The 16,887-nt window shown below is 39.0% G+C and overlaps 1 protein-coding gene across 1 annotated transcript; it reads right to left on the bottom strand.

Annotated features, from left to right (window-relative positions):
* Nucleotides 1-2,204: 2,204 nt before the first annotated feature.
* On the bottom strand, nt 2,205-16,663 carry slc25a48 (solute carrier family 25 member 48). Its single transcript, XM_080416196.1, has 7 exons — nt 16,507-16,663; nt 12,081-12,124; nt 11,601-11,672; nt 9,945-10,197; nt 7,833-8,120; nt 5,952-6,085; nt 2,205-3,799 (listed from the first exon to the last, which is right to left on the bottom strand). The coding sequence occupies exons 1-7, from the start codon at nt 16,586-16,588 to the stop codon at nt 3,695-3,697; spliced, it is 978 nt and encodes a 325-aa protein (XP_080272322.1). The 5' UTR covers nt 16,589-16,663; the 3' UTR covers nt 2,205-3,694.
* Nucleotides 16,664-16,887: the final 224 nt, after the last annotated feature.

Raw genomic sequence — 16,887 nt, 5'->3', positions numbered from 1 at the left:
CAAACATGCAGATGTATCCACACTGATAATTATCCCTGGCTCTTGGTGACAACATTTACCAGATTATTTTATAAACATCTTTGTTTTCACCTGTTTTCCTTCCTGCTTTTTTGTTGTTGTCCCACTTCCTCTCAAAACCTGCCAGGTTGACTAGAGTTGATTGACACCTGGATGCCCAATGACATCACTTCCATGAGCTTGGTATAAATGTAACACATATCTGACTGCTCCCTAGTGGACCTGCTGGTGCTTTAGCCAACTGGTTAGTGGTTAGTGCAGCTGCTAGTGCTATGAGAAACTTAGATTCAAATCCTCTTCTGGACAGTTATATTTGATGTTTGAAGAAAAGTTAACAAGCAGCTTGTCGAACTAAATCTGGAATCATTTTCACTTAAGGGGTCCGGTGGCACAAAATATGTTCAGATGGGGGTCCATGGTCACCGTCAAATACACATTAATTTGACATAAACAGTATGAGAACCACTGCCCTATATACTTCCTGGGTCATATTTTAATCCTCATTTCCTCACGTCCACATGATGTGCGTGACCCCCGTGTCTGTGACCCCAGTGACCTTGAACTTTAGTCAAAACACTGCATGCTGCTTTGGTCTACCTGCACTATATTGCCTCTGTCAGGGGGGAAACCTACAAGCTCAAAACGCGGCGCTTCGCGCGCGCACGGGGGGGGGGGGGGGGGGGGTTTCTTCATGAGAACCAGACTCCACAGTTGTGGGGAGGAGCTCCTGGTCTGACGGCTCTGCATGGTTACAGGATGCAGCGTATGCTTGAACAGAGGAAGAAAATGAAATATACTGTACAGATCCATTTCTACAAGTAGTTGGAAATTGGTTGAAAACATGTGGATCACCTAAATGTTTCACCCTGGTACTGGTACTGGAACTGGACCCCACTCTCACTGAGGACCAGCTGGCTACACCGGAGATCTCCTCTGGCCTGGAGAACACAAGCCTTGTTCACCTCCTCACTCAACCTTTCAGCCATGTTCACCTTAGACGCCTGGGATGATGCTTGGATGGCAGCCACCCTCAGGGCTTCAGCCCACCAACTCAATTTGTTAACAAATCATTTACATATGATTCAGAATTACATTATTAGATACATGCTAAATGCACCTCCCACAGCACAAAGGGAATCATGTACTGTAGGTCTACTGCCAGTGGAGAGACCAGAGTAAAACAAATTAAACTTAATCATATGATTAAGTGTCATTAATCAATGACATTATCCACAAAAATGCAAAATGTACATGAACTTTCAAATAGAAATGGTTAAGAACACTCATAATTGTAATCGTATATGGGTGAAAATACATCAAAAAGTATTTTGAATCACAAATCAAAAAATGTATCACAATACAAATACAAAATCTGTTTCTCAACGTAATGTTACTTGACATAGTAACTGTAATATTACTCAATTTGTATTAGTAATGTATGCATTACTTTATGCGATTCGTTAACTTACCTCCCCAAACTACATACATCCTCACTGTAAGACAAGTCTGTGGACAGGGTTGAAAGCAGTGGTTAATCAAACTAATTGATCCAATCGATTATATATATTGTTCTAAATAAGATAAGTAATCTATCCCTATTTTGGGCATGTCATTACAGGTGAAAAGTTTCCAAATAAGTTTTTATTTTTTTAATATATATTGAAAATAGCTGATCTACAAGCTCACAGTGAGGAGATACACTTACTTGTTTTAGCTCTTGCTCATTTGATTTTCCTAATTGTCTCATCCGTTTAAGAAAGTAGGTAGCTGATATATTGCACTTTTACCTTAGCGCTAGGTATACTCTTAGTTGCTTGTTTTAGAAGAGAATGCACTTTAGACTTCTGGTGATTAGTAGTTTCCTTGCCTACCTATGTTGAATGCACTTATTGTAAGTCGCTTTGGATAAAAGCGTCTGCTAAATGACTGTAATGTAATGTAACAGTGCGTGGCATTGCGGCACATTGTAAGCTTGTAGATCTGCTATTTTCACTATTTTGCATGACACCATCTGCTTTACAGTATAAAATAATGCTTATGTAGTTAATTGATTCATTGATATATATTTTTTATATTACCACAAAAACACGCTTCACGCCTAATGGAAGAATCTATCAATATAGTTGCAGCCCTAGTTGAAAGAATCAAAAAGGCTTTTTAAATTGTAATTAAAATCTTTATTTACAATAAAACATCTCGCCAGCATCTGGAATGCCATTTAAAATTATTTACATATGTATATTTACATGAGATAGAAACATTTTTAAGACAACTATTAGAAACATGACAGTAGGCAAAGGCATTATTTGTGTGCAATTACATGCAGTCCTTGTAAATACTGATTAGCTGCTCAGAGGATAATGATGATCCATTAATGTGGTGAATCTGAAAAGCAATAATACTGTGTGCGAATAATGTGTACCTGAATCCATTAATTAGTTAAAAAAAAAAACCTTGCTTTTCTTAATATAAGAAACATTCTAAGTATATTCAGTAACATGGGATGCACAGAAATAGAAAATCAATGTCAACAATGCAGAATGCTGTAAAGATGATGTGTAATGAAACACATTCATATTTGACAGGGTTTGTAATGAATGGGCAACGCAAATATTACCATATAATTCATGAGTGATCTGTGATCCCCCGTCTGACCAGGGTTAGGCCCTGTAGGACACACGGCCTTCATGGAGCACTTTACTTTACAATGGCCTTTTGGTTTCAACCTAAAGAAAAGGCATTCCAATTACACAACAATATGGTGTTATGAAACTTTACTTTAAGGCCCATTCATACTCCCTTTACCTATGAAAATAAATATGTCTGTTTCAAACGATATATATAACCGTCGCTGCTTACATACATTCATGTGTCCTATGCCGGCATGGATGTTAAGCAATACATCCACTAGAGGGCAGTTCAGAGTCAAGTTTTCTTCTTTTTTTAACAAACAGCAACGGTCAATCAGGTCATAATAGTGTACCTGTTAAGAAAGAGCTGTTCTGTAATAACTATTTGTACTAGCAAAGTGACATCATATAAATGTTTAAAAGTTCTCTCCAATTTAAGCAACTTCTCCCAAAAATGTTATGCCATTAAAAGAAAAAACAAAGTCTTAATCGCTTGAACTACATTTAGTTGAAGCGATTTCCGGTGGTACTGCTCCATTTTGTCCTCATCTGTAAGCTTTCATAAAATGTTCCAAGATGGACAAACCCACAACATGGACAGAAGGCTCCGTCTGTATCTGTACTTGTACTTAACATTAAGTATAAATGGGCTTTCATAAGTAACGTATTTAACATACAAAGGAAGATGTGACAAGTAATAAACACATAATCCACTACCTTATGTAAACCCTTTGTTTAGGATTTTCATTGTGTATTATTGAAAATACACAATAAAAGAACACAACTTCTTTAAATTATATATACAGTTATCATGTTTATCACTGAGATTTTAAACAAATACTGACAGTATAACTATGTAATCTCTGTACCTTTCTAGATTTCATTGGTTAATACATTGGAATTAATTCTTAAGTGCTACCAAGAATTCTGGATTCATAGGAGTAAAACTGCTACCACACTTCTCACAATTTACTAAGCTGAGCTCAATTGCCAATCATTCTGTCTTCCATTAATACCAAAATCTTTTTCCTTTACTCCAACAGCCATTAAAGGCTTCTGAAGAACTTGAGGGAGAGTTCATAGCTCAGAAACATGGTCGCACTCATCGGGAAGCCTCGGATGGCATTAACTGATGCACCACGGAAAAACACCTGGAGGGAAGATCAAAGAGAGAGATATTAAGCAGTGCAGTAGTGTGGTAAGTGCACTTACTGGCTGAGTCGCCAGCACACCCATGACCATTTCAAGCATTGAAGTTCAAGTTTATCATTCCATCAAGATAAAATGTAACTAATGAAAGGTTAAGGGTCTCAAATCAAATTCAATCAATAATATAAATGATCAATTTCTGAGAAATATTATATAACCTGGATGGCAAAGATTCTACAGAAGTTGCCCTGGAATAACCCTAGTATATTGATCCAACCATCAGTCTATGACAATAATGGTTTGAGTTGGCTGAGACTGTTCTGTAAAAAAATAAATGCAATGATTGTTGCCTATTGATCTGGTGTTTCAACACAGAACATCAGCTGTTTTCTACAATTAACCAATAGTTACTCAAGTTTATCTATCAGAGGGCTGCACGATTATGGCTAAAATCAAAATCATGATTACTTTGCTTAATATTGTAATTTTTTACAATATTTATACAATATTGGTCATCAGGATTTTTGTGACTATTGTTATGTCTTTGCTCAAAGGGTCTGTAATGACCTCTGTTTTGTTCTGCAGCCTGGTGGATGTGGAGATGGCTGCTACAATGTTCTGGTTACTAACCGTTGTGTGCGAGGCGAGGGCAAGGTTGACCAATGTTTGAATTAATTGCATGGTTTCACAATTGCATTCCCCATACATTTTGCAGCCCTGCCCTAACTTCACCTAACCTTGACCAACACTATTACTGTATTGCACAGCACAGCGGTAGGACGGGTATAAATATATAGTATGTTCAGGTGTTGTGTTGCACTAAGAACTGAAAAACTGACAAATTGTGACAAATCGTGGACAAAGTGACACCTGACACTGCTCTTGGCACTATGTGTGTTCTGATCTTGTGACTGTGGCGGGCACGAGTCTCTGCGAGTCACCTGCCATGACCTGGGTTAGTGACCATAGATGGTCACTAACCAAGGTCATGCCAGGTGACTCGCAGAGACTCGTGACACATAGATCTATGTGGAAATGAGAAGGGGTGAGTGAGAGTGAGTAGCTTTTTCATGTACTTGTACTCTGTACTGAGTACCATACATTCTATTCGCAATTAAGTATAAATCAAGCACAAAGTACACACCAAGCATTAATACTTTGTAAATATATTGTTTAAAATTAAATAAAAAAAAAGGTTCAAGTAGATGGCAGAGTCCACACCACAACTTTAACAATGAACAACATTATAGTTATACGGTAGTTATAGAGCTTTGTGTGTTCGGCCCCTGCTGTTATGTCACAATCTGATGATCCATTTAAGTTTTCTTTTAACCTCTTTTCCCTCATAAGTCTTTGAGAAAGCTTATAAGAAAGCTGAGTAGAATTACTACAGTTAAGGATTTGGTTGGAAAAATGGTTACGTCAGGATGGGTAAGTTCAGGTCAACTGTTACTCAGAGTCGTATTCAAACAAGCTACAATTGTACTTTTATTTGAGTAATCTCACTGCTACTTGAGTAATATTTAAGTCGAGCAACAGCACTTTTACTTGAGTAGGATATTCTAAGTACTCTTTCCATGTACAGTATTGCGCAGGTGGCAGTTCTGTAGAACTGTACCAATTCAAGAGTTTTTTTTGTTTGTTTGTTTGTGTGCTGATGTAATGGCTCGCTGCCATAACTGAAAGAACATTGACACACATTCACAGAGAGCGAAGGGAAACACACATGCACGCAAGCGTGCGCGCATACAATGAAGGCTACTACCACAGAATTAGAATTCCAGGAAGATACAGAGTAAGGGCGCTGAACTTTCCAAGTCCTAAACGATCATAGCATCTGTTCCTTTTCATGTAAACATGAATACTGGTAGTACATCTGCTTTGGACGGTTTGTTATTTTGGACTTTTGACTACAGCACTAGTACATACTGTAGGTGTAGTAGGTGATATTACATATCTGTACGTTATCTCTTAGAAATGTTTACTCCGATAAACAAATTATCATTATGGTCTTGTCCCCTGTTCCCTGTTGCTAATCCTCAGTGTTAATGTATACATTTGTAACTTTACGGGTCCATTTGGTTCCATATGTACACTCTCTAAGTTACATTAAGACAGATTGTACTGTGTATTAATGAAAGAGGAGTCGCTAACCTGTAGCCCCTCACTCCTGTAGCTGTGTATAATACAGTGGAGAACACCCTTGTATTTCCTGTGGAGCTGACCATCAGCCTGCATTCTGCTCTTTACCACATCCGCTGGTGTCGCAGTCACCCAGGAGATGGAGCCTGAAACATTAAGTTAACAACACAGTTACAGTAGGTGATAACGTGACTTTTATTTTTAATATACTCTATATACTGATTTAAGGCATTTTGTTCTGAATAACAGACCACTGTTCTGCCTTTGTTTAGTTGATGTGGAAGCGGAAGCTTGTAAGAGCAACTAAATATATTTAACGATATTTTGTGTCAAATTATTGATTTCTTCATAAGTAACTGTGTTATAAGCAGGATAATTATAAATACATTTCTCAATATATAACAAAATATTTGTATAACATATTTCAGTTTGATGGTGGATACTGGCCTGTTGCAGCAGCAAAGAATAGGCAATAAAACCGATACAAATTGTTATGTTATTAATGGTATCAATATATACAGTATAATATTGAATTTAATCATACAAATCTGAATATTGACCATTGCAATTGTCATCATAATTTTCATGAGACAGAGAGGTGCTTAAGTTTAGAACACAAGGTTATGTATTCTAGTGCTTTACAGAATCCTAACATTCAAATAATAAAGCAAAAATATTTGTCACATTCAAACTGACCATAACAAACATTTGTTTTCCCCTTTTGATTTAAAAATTTAAACTTCTTTCCATACATTGCAGTTGCAATATCCTGCCTCAAAATCCCATCATAAAGTTTGTATCGCGCATCTCCAAATTTTTCTGCATGCGCTGCAGCTGTTTCCAGCCTTTACTGTATTCCACAAGTATGGTGTCAGCATCTGGAAGGCATTTTCCCTCCAAACAAAACAATGTGGGCTTTCTGAAGCCAAACACTCCCCCACGCGGCACACGGCCAAGACTTCCTCCACATGGCCTCTTGTATTCTACTGTATATTGTTCTGCTGCAGAAGCACACTGTAAATCTGTGCCCTGTGTAAGTTCCTCTGAATCTAAATTAAAAAAGTTGTTGTGATCTGTAATAGGGAGCATGCATGCTGCTTGCAACTTATACAGACTGGCCAGTGGTCAAGATTCTTCCCCTATCGTACCGGGTGTAATGAACACAAGACGGACAAAACTGTGCAGTCTACAATCACCGTAACTAAGACAGTCAGCTAAACGTCGGAACACTTTAAAGCACTTTAATCTATTTCACCCAAAAATGAGAACAACCATGATGATAGTAATCTTGAGCAAAACATACCAGAAGAGCCATTTTTCTGGTATTTCTTTAATTATGCAGACCTCTAACTATTTTCATCCCGCCCACGAATAAACAAAAAAGCACACCTAATTACAACCATTCTCTTAAAGCAGGAAGCCGTCCACAAGGTTCCTCCAGAGCGTCTGTGTCATTTTAGATTTTAGCTGTATAAATATAGTACATTGGTTGGCTAGTCAGAAATAGCAGATATACAAGCTCATAGCGCGTCACTTTGTGCCGTGCTATGAGCTTGTAGATCTGCTATTTTGAAAGGTCGTGAAGATTTTTGCTAATCTTTGAATATATATTTTAAAGCAAACATTTTTAACTCAAATCTTTGCTTCTGGGGGTCCCTGGAACAAAATATCTTGAGATGGGGGGGGGGGGTCCGGAGCTACATACATATCATTTTGGGGGTCCTTGACATGAAAATGTTTGAGAACCACGGCTATAGCAACATACGTTTTTCAGGAAGCTGTTAGGATTTAGAAGGCATTTGCAGAAGGCCTTTGTAGAATCGGCCTCAGGCCTTAATGGGTTAAATTATGTTCACGCGCACACACACACACACACACACACACACAATCTACCTGCTAGACCTCCAGCCACCCAGATGGAGCAAGGATGAGGGTTGGTCTTGCCGTCAGGACTCAACAAGTCACAGAAGATGCTGTAGGGAATGAAGTAGAGCACGTAGCCGGGAACGTCCCTCAGTATCATGGCCCCGGCTCCTCTGTACATCCCCTGGACGCCCTCGGTCTGCAGGATGCTGCTGATGCAGTGGATGGGGCCCCTGTAGAGCCTCTGGCCCGCCACGTCCACAGAACGGAGGGGGATGTTGGCACCGGTGGACGTGTTGCCGGCAAGGTGCAGGTTCTCTGGGTAACAGCGATACAAACGTGGGTGGACGTCAGACATGTGAAATGTGGTCATGTTCTTTTTTTTTCTTTTTTATCATCTTGCTTGTTAACCACTTAAGCCCTATTCAAAGATTTTCAAAAATAGCCGATCTACAAGCTCACAACGCATTGCGATGCGACACGTTGTGAGCGTGTAGAATGACTATTTTTGAAGATTTTTTAAAAATATAAAATGTTTCTCCTATCATGACATGCCCAAAATAGTGACACAGAGGTGAAGGTGGTTAAATGAGCAGGTTTAATCTAATTTATACTTCATTTATACGTCATTTGGCATTGCAAGTCTCATGACGAAGTAATTAGGCTTTATACAGCCTACTGTCAACAGGAGCTTATCTTTTTTTTATTGTATTTTAGTATGACATGGTATCTTTCACCTTTGGGAGAGAAGTCATTGAACTTTGAGGGATGCTAAGCATGGTGAGGAGGCAGAGGGCAGAGTGGTTGGTTTGACCATGGAAATGTCCACGGTACTGTACAGTCCACCCTGCAAACAGCCACGTGTTCATGAAAAACACCCAGCCTACTTGAGTGAGTCAGCAAAGTGAATATTACTGTTATTACTCCGTCTAGGAGGTATGTCTTCACCCCTGTCTGTTTTGTAATAGAACATCTCAAGCAGTGTTCCTGAGCCAATGCCAAAACTGTCATGAACCAAACCACAGTACTTGCACTTTTGAACTCATTCAACACAGTCTGTCGTTGTGTAATGCCACACACAGCCAAAATGAGCATGAGGTCATAAAAGCAAATAAAACACAATAAAACTTACAGTACATTTAACCTGATTTCAATTACCTCGGTTTATGGTTTTACAGTGAATCAGAGTGACTGTACACCACACCCTAGACACAACAGATGGTCACAACTCAAGGCTACTCTATTGTGACACTGTCACAGATAATTCCATAACTTCCTAATCTTCCTAATTATCATACTACCAATAATCATACTCTTATCTGTAGAGCCCAAAATTAAATCCTATATATGTCTTTAACCAAGTTCCCCAGGGTTCTGTACTTGGCCCCCTACTTGTTTCCCATTACACCAAATATCTTCATAAAAAATTGCCAATCTACAAGCTCACAACACGTTGTGAGCTTATAGATCGGCTATTTCCACTGAATGTTCCTCTTATGACATGCCCAGAATAGGGACACTAGGGTTAAAGTGTTGTAAGATCTCTTGTACAGCCCATTTTAGACATCTTTGACTTTGGTCTGTATTTGCAGCCAGCTTTGGTCTGTAACTCTGTATTTGCAGCCAGGGAACTGAACAGGAGAATTCCAAAGGCCTTCAGCTGACAGGGGCCGTAAAACCTACCAGGGTTTATAGAATTTATTGAGTGATAAATATTGTGGGTCCAGCGGGATAGGTTGACATGGGGCTGATCCTCACTACAAGGAAACCAGTCACAAGTCACAAGCAAAAGCTCAGCTCACCTCTCAGAACGGAACTGATTATGACAAAGTCCCGTAATGTAACTTTGAAATTAAGGATGTGTCTTTATTTTCAAACAAATAAACCATCATGCGTAATCAATCAAAGTAAACAGTATGCCAGTTCACCTGCCTGCCTATATTCACCAGCTAAAATGTGCCGAGACTGCAGTCTGATCTTGATGAGGCCACAGTTAAACAATTAATAATATTCACACAGCAGCCATTTTCCTCTGACATCATAAAATATGATTATTGTAATCTGATCTTGACCAGGTAACTTTGGGGTAAAAGAACATATTTTAGTTTAATCACACAAAACAGTACAGCACACAGCACATACCTGCTAGAACTGTTTGTGTTTGCATCTGTAGTCGGATCTTGACCAGGTCTACAGGGGCTCCCAGACCCACGGAGACCAGACCAGTTAACATGCTGGCCACTGTCAGGTCCAGCATACCACACGGGTGCCTCCCGTCACCATAGCGGTACTTGCTTATGAGCCGCTGGGTGTTGTTAAAGAAGCCAAACACCATGGAGTTATAGATGGTGATGCTGGCCAGGGGAAACGACATGCCTTTGAAGAAACCAGTAATCTGCACAAGGGCATAAGAGGAAACATTACAATCATGTCTGCACTTTATGATACAGACAGACAGACAGACAGATAGACAGAATAATAATAATAACAATAATAAATGAGATCCCCTCTTGTGGGAGTGTTTGGAAGATGGCTGAAGAACCAGCATGGAAGCATTTTACTTGTTTCTACACCTGACAAAACAACAACACACAGCTGTCCTCAGCCTTAAAAAGTAATCTGATCCCTGACAAATGTGAGGCGGACTGGTGCATTGCCACATTTACAGAGGAACTGATGCCTGACTTTAGAACATTTGGTTACCGATGGGTAGAAAAGTTATATAACGGTATAAAACACGTGAAACAAATAACTAGTGGAGGTACTGATCAGTCGAACGGTTTACGAGATAAGCTCCAGACACACAGACAGATACTGACTCTCTTATAGACAGCTGGGTCTACAAGATAATTAAAAATGAGTTATAAAACAAGTTCAAATTAGAGATGTGCATAAATATTCAAACACATTTCAAAATATTCTGAAATATAACATTTCAGAATATTCGAATTTCAAAATATTCTGAAGCTATATACTGTATATACAGCCATATATACCGTACATATAGTAAAGCCATACGCTCTCTCTCTCTGACACACACACACACACACACACACACACACACACACACACACACACACACACACACACACACACACACACACACACACACACACACACACACACACACACACACACACACACACACACACACACACACACACACACACACACACACACACACACACACACACACACAATGCTTATCTCCTCAATCCAGCCGTCTTGTTTTTTTTTATAACCACCATCCACCAAAGGTGACGTTTCGAGCCTAGTAGCGTTTCCTCAGACTACTAGGCTTGAAACGTCACCTGGGTGGTAATAAGAAATACCTTTGGAGCTGGATCCAGTGTGCGGACTCTGTTTCCCTTTGATATTTGTCTCTGGCAATCACCTGGCCTCTTTAACTTTGGATGTACTTTATTCACCGTTTGCATAATGTCTGATACTGCCAACTAATCTTCTCTTCAGCGTAAATGACCAGAATGTAATGCCAAAAAAGATACTACGATAAGGGTGCGACGTCACGTATCACTGTCCACATGGAAAAAAGAACGGAAACAAACAGGTGGCCAACAAACATGAAAGCCTATTATTTAACAAAACCTAATAAATAAAAATGAACCCTAATGAAAACAAAGTCACAGATTGTGACGCAAACACAGTGAGAGGTCAGATGAGTGTGAAAAAAAGAGAGAACAACACAGACAACACAGGCAGAGAGAAATAGAGAGAAGAGAAAGAAGGTACAGTAGTAAGACACGTAGAATAAAAGAGCCAACAAGTGATATTTCTTACGGTCTCTTTTCTATAGATGGTAAGAACACAGTGAAACATGCTCTTGTAGCCCTTCCCTGCCTGTAGACGTGTCTGATGGGAATTAAATGAAAAGGAAGGGGAAAAAAGTCAGTGCACCCAGATATTCAGTAACTCAATACAGCAGAATATGATTTACTTTTCCCATTTTTTATTCATTTTCTATACTTTATTGTTCCTTGATTTGATACACTTGTAAAGCACTATGAATACATGGTTTGCTCTTGAACACAAAGGAACAAAGGATAATCAAACCAGGGCTATTCAACAGAGTGTTCAAACAAACTATTTGAAACAACACTAGTTGTTGAAAATAGAGGATAAAAAACCTCAATAAACGTTTAACCACCTGGCATCCTCATTTTGGGCATGTCATCATTGTCAAATGTTTATCAAAAATAGTGGAAAGTACAAAATAGTGGTTAAACTATGGTAAAATCAGGGTATGATGGTTGAAGGTACCTTCACTGTGTCCAACGGATGGCCCACAACCACACTGTTGGCTCCTGTAGAAGAGAGAGAACAGAAAGAGACAGGAAGAGGCAGGCAGAAAAAGAAACAAAGTTAGAGACTGAGTCACAATCACTCTGTTTTTGAGCTCACATTAGATTTCTGATTTTGTATCACAAGGGTTGCCAACTTGCCACACAATATATAAAAAAGCATCAGCAACGCAAATATCGTCTGAATCTTCCTGTGCTGCACAAACACACTCCAGTTCTGTTTCAAAAACATACAAAATGTCATTACATAATATATTTTTTTATATACATAATTATTCGTTGCTGTCCGGCAGGAACCAGCTAATTCCATTGTTCCGCTTTTGCATTTTCCCCCCCATAAATCAGTGCTATTGAACACCCTTTACGTCTGTGTGTTGGTAAAAAAAATAATAATAATAATAATTGAACCAATGAAAAGTATTAAAATGTGCTTCTGACAAAAGCAGCTAACTCCATTGGATCCTCAAACTTTCTGCTAAACCAGCTAATTCCAGCAAAGGGGGGTGGAGTTAGCTGGTTTTGCTGACTCCAGGCTTCACCCCCTTTTGACCGCCAACCTCATTGTGAGCTTGGAGGTCCATTCAGCTGTTCTTATCAATGATGAACAAAACTTCCTAACTCTATTTTCCCCCCCTTTTTTTCATTTCCTGAAAATTTTTGATTTTGGAGTTAGCTGGTTCCTGCTGGACAGCAGAGATATGTTAGTCTTATCTAGCAGGGGTTTTCAACTGATTGTGAACCAGGGACTACCACCCTGACTAAGAATCAACCTGGGGACCACTGTTGTTGTGTTGGGTGGGGATATGGGCTAAGATTCTTTTTTTTGTTCTTTTTTTCCGACTTGTTGCATCCCATGTCTATGCATCTCATGTCTATGCATCCCACTGTTTCTCAACCAGTGGTCCACGGACTACTTGTGGTCCATGGTATAATTAGGTCTGCAGGTGGTCCATGGGATTTTTGTAAAAATGGAAATAAATAAAATTGATTAAATGTCCATTAAAAAAACATATTTGAATTAATAGGCATGGTGTGGGAGGAAAATCTTGAAATGTAATGATCCTACGTGCTACGAATTATATCAAGGCCTTATCGGTCATTATTTAACTGAAATATGCTAATGGTCCAGAGCTCAAAAAAGACCACTAATCTATTCTTATCGCACGGTTACCCTAATTCCGTTCTCTTACTTTATCCAACCTTCCATATTAAACTCATGTTAACTGATATACTGATTGTATGAGCGCCGAGCACACACGAGCACACACGAGCACACACGAGCACACACGCGATATGCATTTCCTAATAATGATGATCCCTGGTACACTTTAGAACTTTCTGTGGAATTTCTTCAACTCCAACTTCCAAGTAAATTACAACATTGACACATCATAATAGGTCACATGCAGGCCATTTAGTGCACTGTTTCTCAACTACAGGAAAATAATTGAATAAAGATAAAAGACTGTCTTCACTTTCCTATGTCTCTAAAACGCATGATCAGGGACCACATGCAATTCCTTCACGGACCACCAGTGGTCCATGGACCACCAGTTGAAAACCCCTGCTATATAGGACTGTACTAAATATGTTTCAGGACATTAAAGATTTTTTTTTTGCACATCTTTAAATATGGATGTGAAGTCTGAATTAGAGACGGTCAAGCGGGCTTGGGACATAAAACAGGGGTAGTGTTTTTGTCTTACTGGAACCCAGAATGGGTGCCAGTAATCCTGCTCACTAAGCAAAAGCAATCACAAGTTTCTGGTGATAACAAAAGTGTCAAAATAGTTTGATATAGGCCTTTCATCTTGCATAGGCAGTTTAGATGAATAGTAGGCTACATTATATCTATTTGCCTTTTTTGCCTTGCATATGTATTGACCTTCCTAAAATTACAATATTGAATCACAATGCACATTAAGAAGCAATCAGTATACTTTGCATATGAATATTCTTCATTAGAATAAGAGAGGGTTCTCTCTTATTCTAATGAAGAATATTCATTAGAATCAAATCATTCTAATGAGCACATGCAACCCCACCTGGTGGGGGTGAAAAATAAATTCAGATGTTAAAGGAATAGTTCACCCAAAAAATTACTTATTTTCTATCAATTACACACCCCGTGAAGCCTTAAATTCATGGACAGTTTTTAGTTTTTTACGCATTCCTGAGCCAATAATTTGATGACCGGGTGCATTTCCGGTAGGAGACTGCGACTTCTTTGAGTCTCCTATTCTACTGGATACAATAGCATATTTCTTCCCGTAATTAAATTATTGGCTTAAATTATCGCCATTTTCATGGGGTGTGTAATCAATAGAAAATAAGTAATTTTTTGGATGAACTACTCCTTTAACTGTCTAGCTTTGCCTTATCTTTACTGCATACATCTGTCTGTGCAAAAGCGGAAGCAGATTTGAGAAATAACCCTCTGGAGGGATGCATTTCTGTCTATGTAGGCCAGACTGACCAAAGTCCAGCCAGGGGCCAGTTGTGGCACAAGGGCAGATTTTATATGGCCCCTGGCTTCCTGCCTAAAATGTATTATTTATGGCCCGTCACCATCAGCATAGTCATGTGAAATCCATACATTGATGTTTCTGGGTGTTTTGCAGTGATGGAAGAAGTAGCCTCCTCAAATTGTTTTACTTGAGTAAAAGTATCAATACCGCCATGTAGAAATACTCGTAAAAGTTCTGTACTCAATTTACTTGAATAAAAGTACAAATAGTTTTGGCATCAAAATATTCTTAAGTACTAAAAGTAAAAGTACTCATTATGCACAATATCCCATTTCACATTTTTCCAAATGTATGAAAATCCTTTGAAAATAGCAGATCTACAAGCTCACAACGTGTCGCAAAGCAACGCGTTGTGAGCTTTTAGATCGTCTATTTTCAAATAGCCATGGCTGAAAGTAACTAGTAGCTAAAGTTTTCAAATAATTGTAGAGGAGTAAAAGTACAATATTTGCCTCTGAGATGTAGTGGAGTAGAAGTAAAAGTATTCAAAATTGGAAATACTCCAGTAAAGTAATAATACATCAAAATGGTGCTTAAGTACAGTACTTGAGTACATTACTTTCCACCACTGGTGTTTTGAAATTAACCTGGGCAGACAGGCTATTTCTCAGCACAATTCCTAAGTATCCCTATACCTGCTTATTCCTTGTGTTGTATTACTTGTTATAACTTGTAATTGTAATGTAGCCTACTGTATGTATTGTATGTCTTACTGATGAATCAATATGGAGCACAATGGAGAAGAAAAAAAACCTAGGGAGTTTTGTGTTATCCTTTCTGCATAACTTTTGACTGTACTTCGTGTACTGTTATCAAACTTGTCAATAAAGTATTCAATCAATCAATCAATTTGAGCAAAATGCTATTTATTGGACTGTACATAATAGCAATATGCTGTGCATGCATGTGGGGAAAAAGGCTGCGCTGTTTTTTTTATGGCCAAAAGGTACAGTATGACAGGAGATGCAGTCAGCCATAACGTATTTTCAAATATGATTTAAAAGCCATTATGGACGTTTAGAAATATTAGTGGCTACATGTTACTTCATTCAATAGCCTAACGTGTCAAACTGCGCCCCTAGTGGAGGTATCCTGCATTCTGCATTCCAAATGAATAGCGGTCTTCTGAAATATTTCTTTAGCAAAAACAGTGGGAATGTGGGAATGGCAGCAGACCTTAATATAACTTAAACATTAGAATACTATATTCATATAGCTATTAGATCAGTTTACTTTGTGGTCAAACAGTTGGTTAAGGAAGCGTATTTACAATTGGTCAATTGAAAATTTAGTAGGCTATATATGCATTCTGAGGCCATATGGCCTTCTATAATGAGTGAGCAATATTAGTTCTAGGCCAGCTCCCCAGAACAGAGCAGCGGAGGGAAACAGAGAGGCTTCTGTGCAGCGTTGCCATATTTTGTGAGAGAAACAAGCAACCTGGTCTAGGAAAACAAGCCCAAAAGAAGCAACTAACTAGGCCACATGAACACTTCATAAGCTATTTGAAAATAGCCGATCTACAAGCTCACAACGCAGATCTGCTATTTTCAAAAAATCTTGAAATTAAATGTGGAGTAACACGAATCTGGCACAAAACATTTTCAGATGTGGGTAAGGGCAGGGGACAAATACATATTAAATTTGGGGGTCCATCATGACGTGAAAATATTTGAGAACCACTAGGTTTAAATACTAATTAGCCTACACAAGGCCCAAATAAGTAACTACACTTGACTCGAGAAACGAGCCCAAAAAACCACAACCACCAATATTTACAACTTGTAAATTACAAGTGACCTTTCAGCCCAAAGTCGCTTATAATAAGCGGACATGGCAACACTGGCACACACTCACCGCCGATCCATCCTGCAATGAAATCGTCCAAACGAAGACAATTCCTCGTTGATGTGGCGCTGGCTGCAGTTGATGTGCTCATGATTTGTTAGTTCAAACTTCCTCTGTGTCTCTGAGGTCTACCGAAGATCTGCAATCCCTCGCATCTGCACTTCTGACAACAACTCCGCAATTCATGGAAATCCACTGAGTTCAAAGGAAACTTTAACCGTTTATCTTTAATGGTGTGGGCGGGCCCACAGCACACGCACACACACTCAAAACCCATAGGTATCACGTTCAGAGACGGACGAGCCAATCAGAGTAGTGCGTTTCTGTGTGGCAACTCCCTCGTCCAAACACGCTGCTCCGTTAGTTAGTTTATAGCCTGCAGCCTATGGA

The sequence above is a fragment of the Gymnoscopelus braueri genome, assembly GCF_963280865.1.
Source record: "Gymnoscopelus braueri genome assembly, chromosome: 20".
In the NCBI taxonomy this organism is placed as follows: Eukaryota; Metazoa; Chordata; class Actinopteri; order Myctophiformes; family Myctophidae; genus Gymnoscopelus; species Gymnoscopelus braueri.
Note: the sequence above shows the minus strand (reverse complement) of the source record. Positions and strands in the feature narration are given on the sequence as shown.

Bases quoted from the DNA above. Each gene is read 5' to 3' on its own strand.
- slc25a48 (XM_080416196.1), bottom strand. From the start codon at position 16,588: ATGAGCACATCAACTGCAGCCAGCGCCACATCAACGAGGAATTGTCTT. The intron at 11,673-12,080 runs GTACCTTCAACC...AATTCCCATCAG, and splicing joins ATCCGTTGGACACAGTGAAG to ACACGTCTACAGGCAGGGAA. The intron at 8,121-9,944 runs GTATGTGCTGTG...GCTGTTACCCAG, and splicing joins AACACAAACAGTTCTAGCAG to AGAACCTGCACCTTGCCGGC.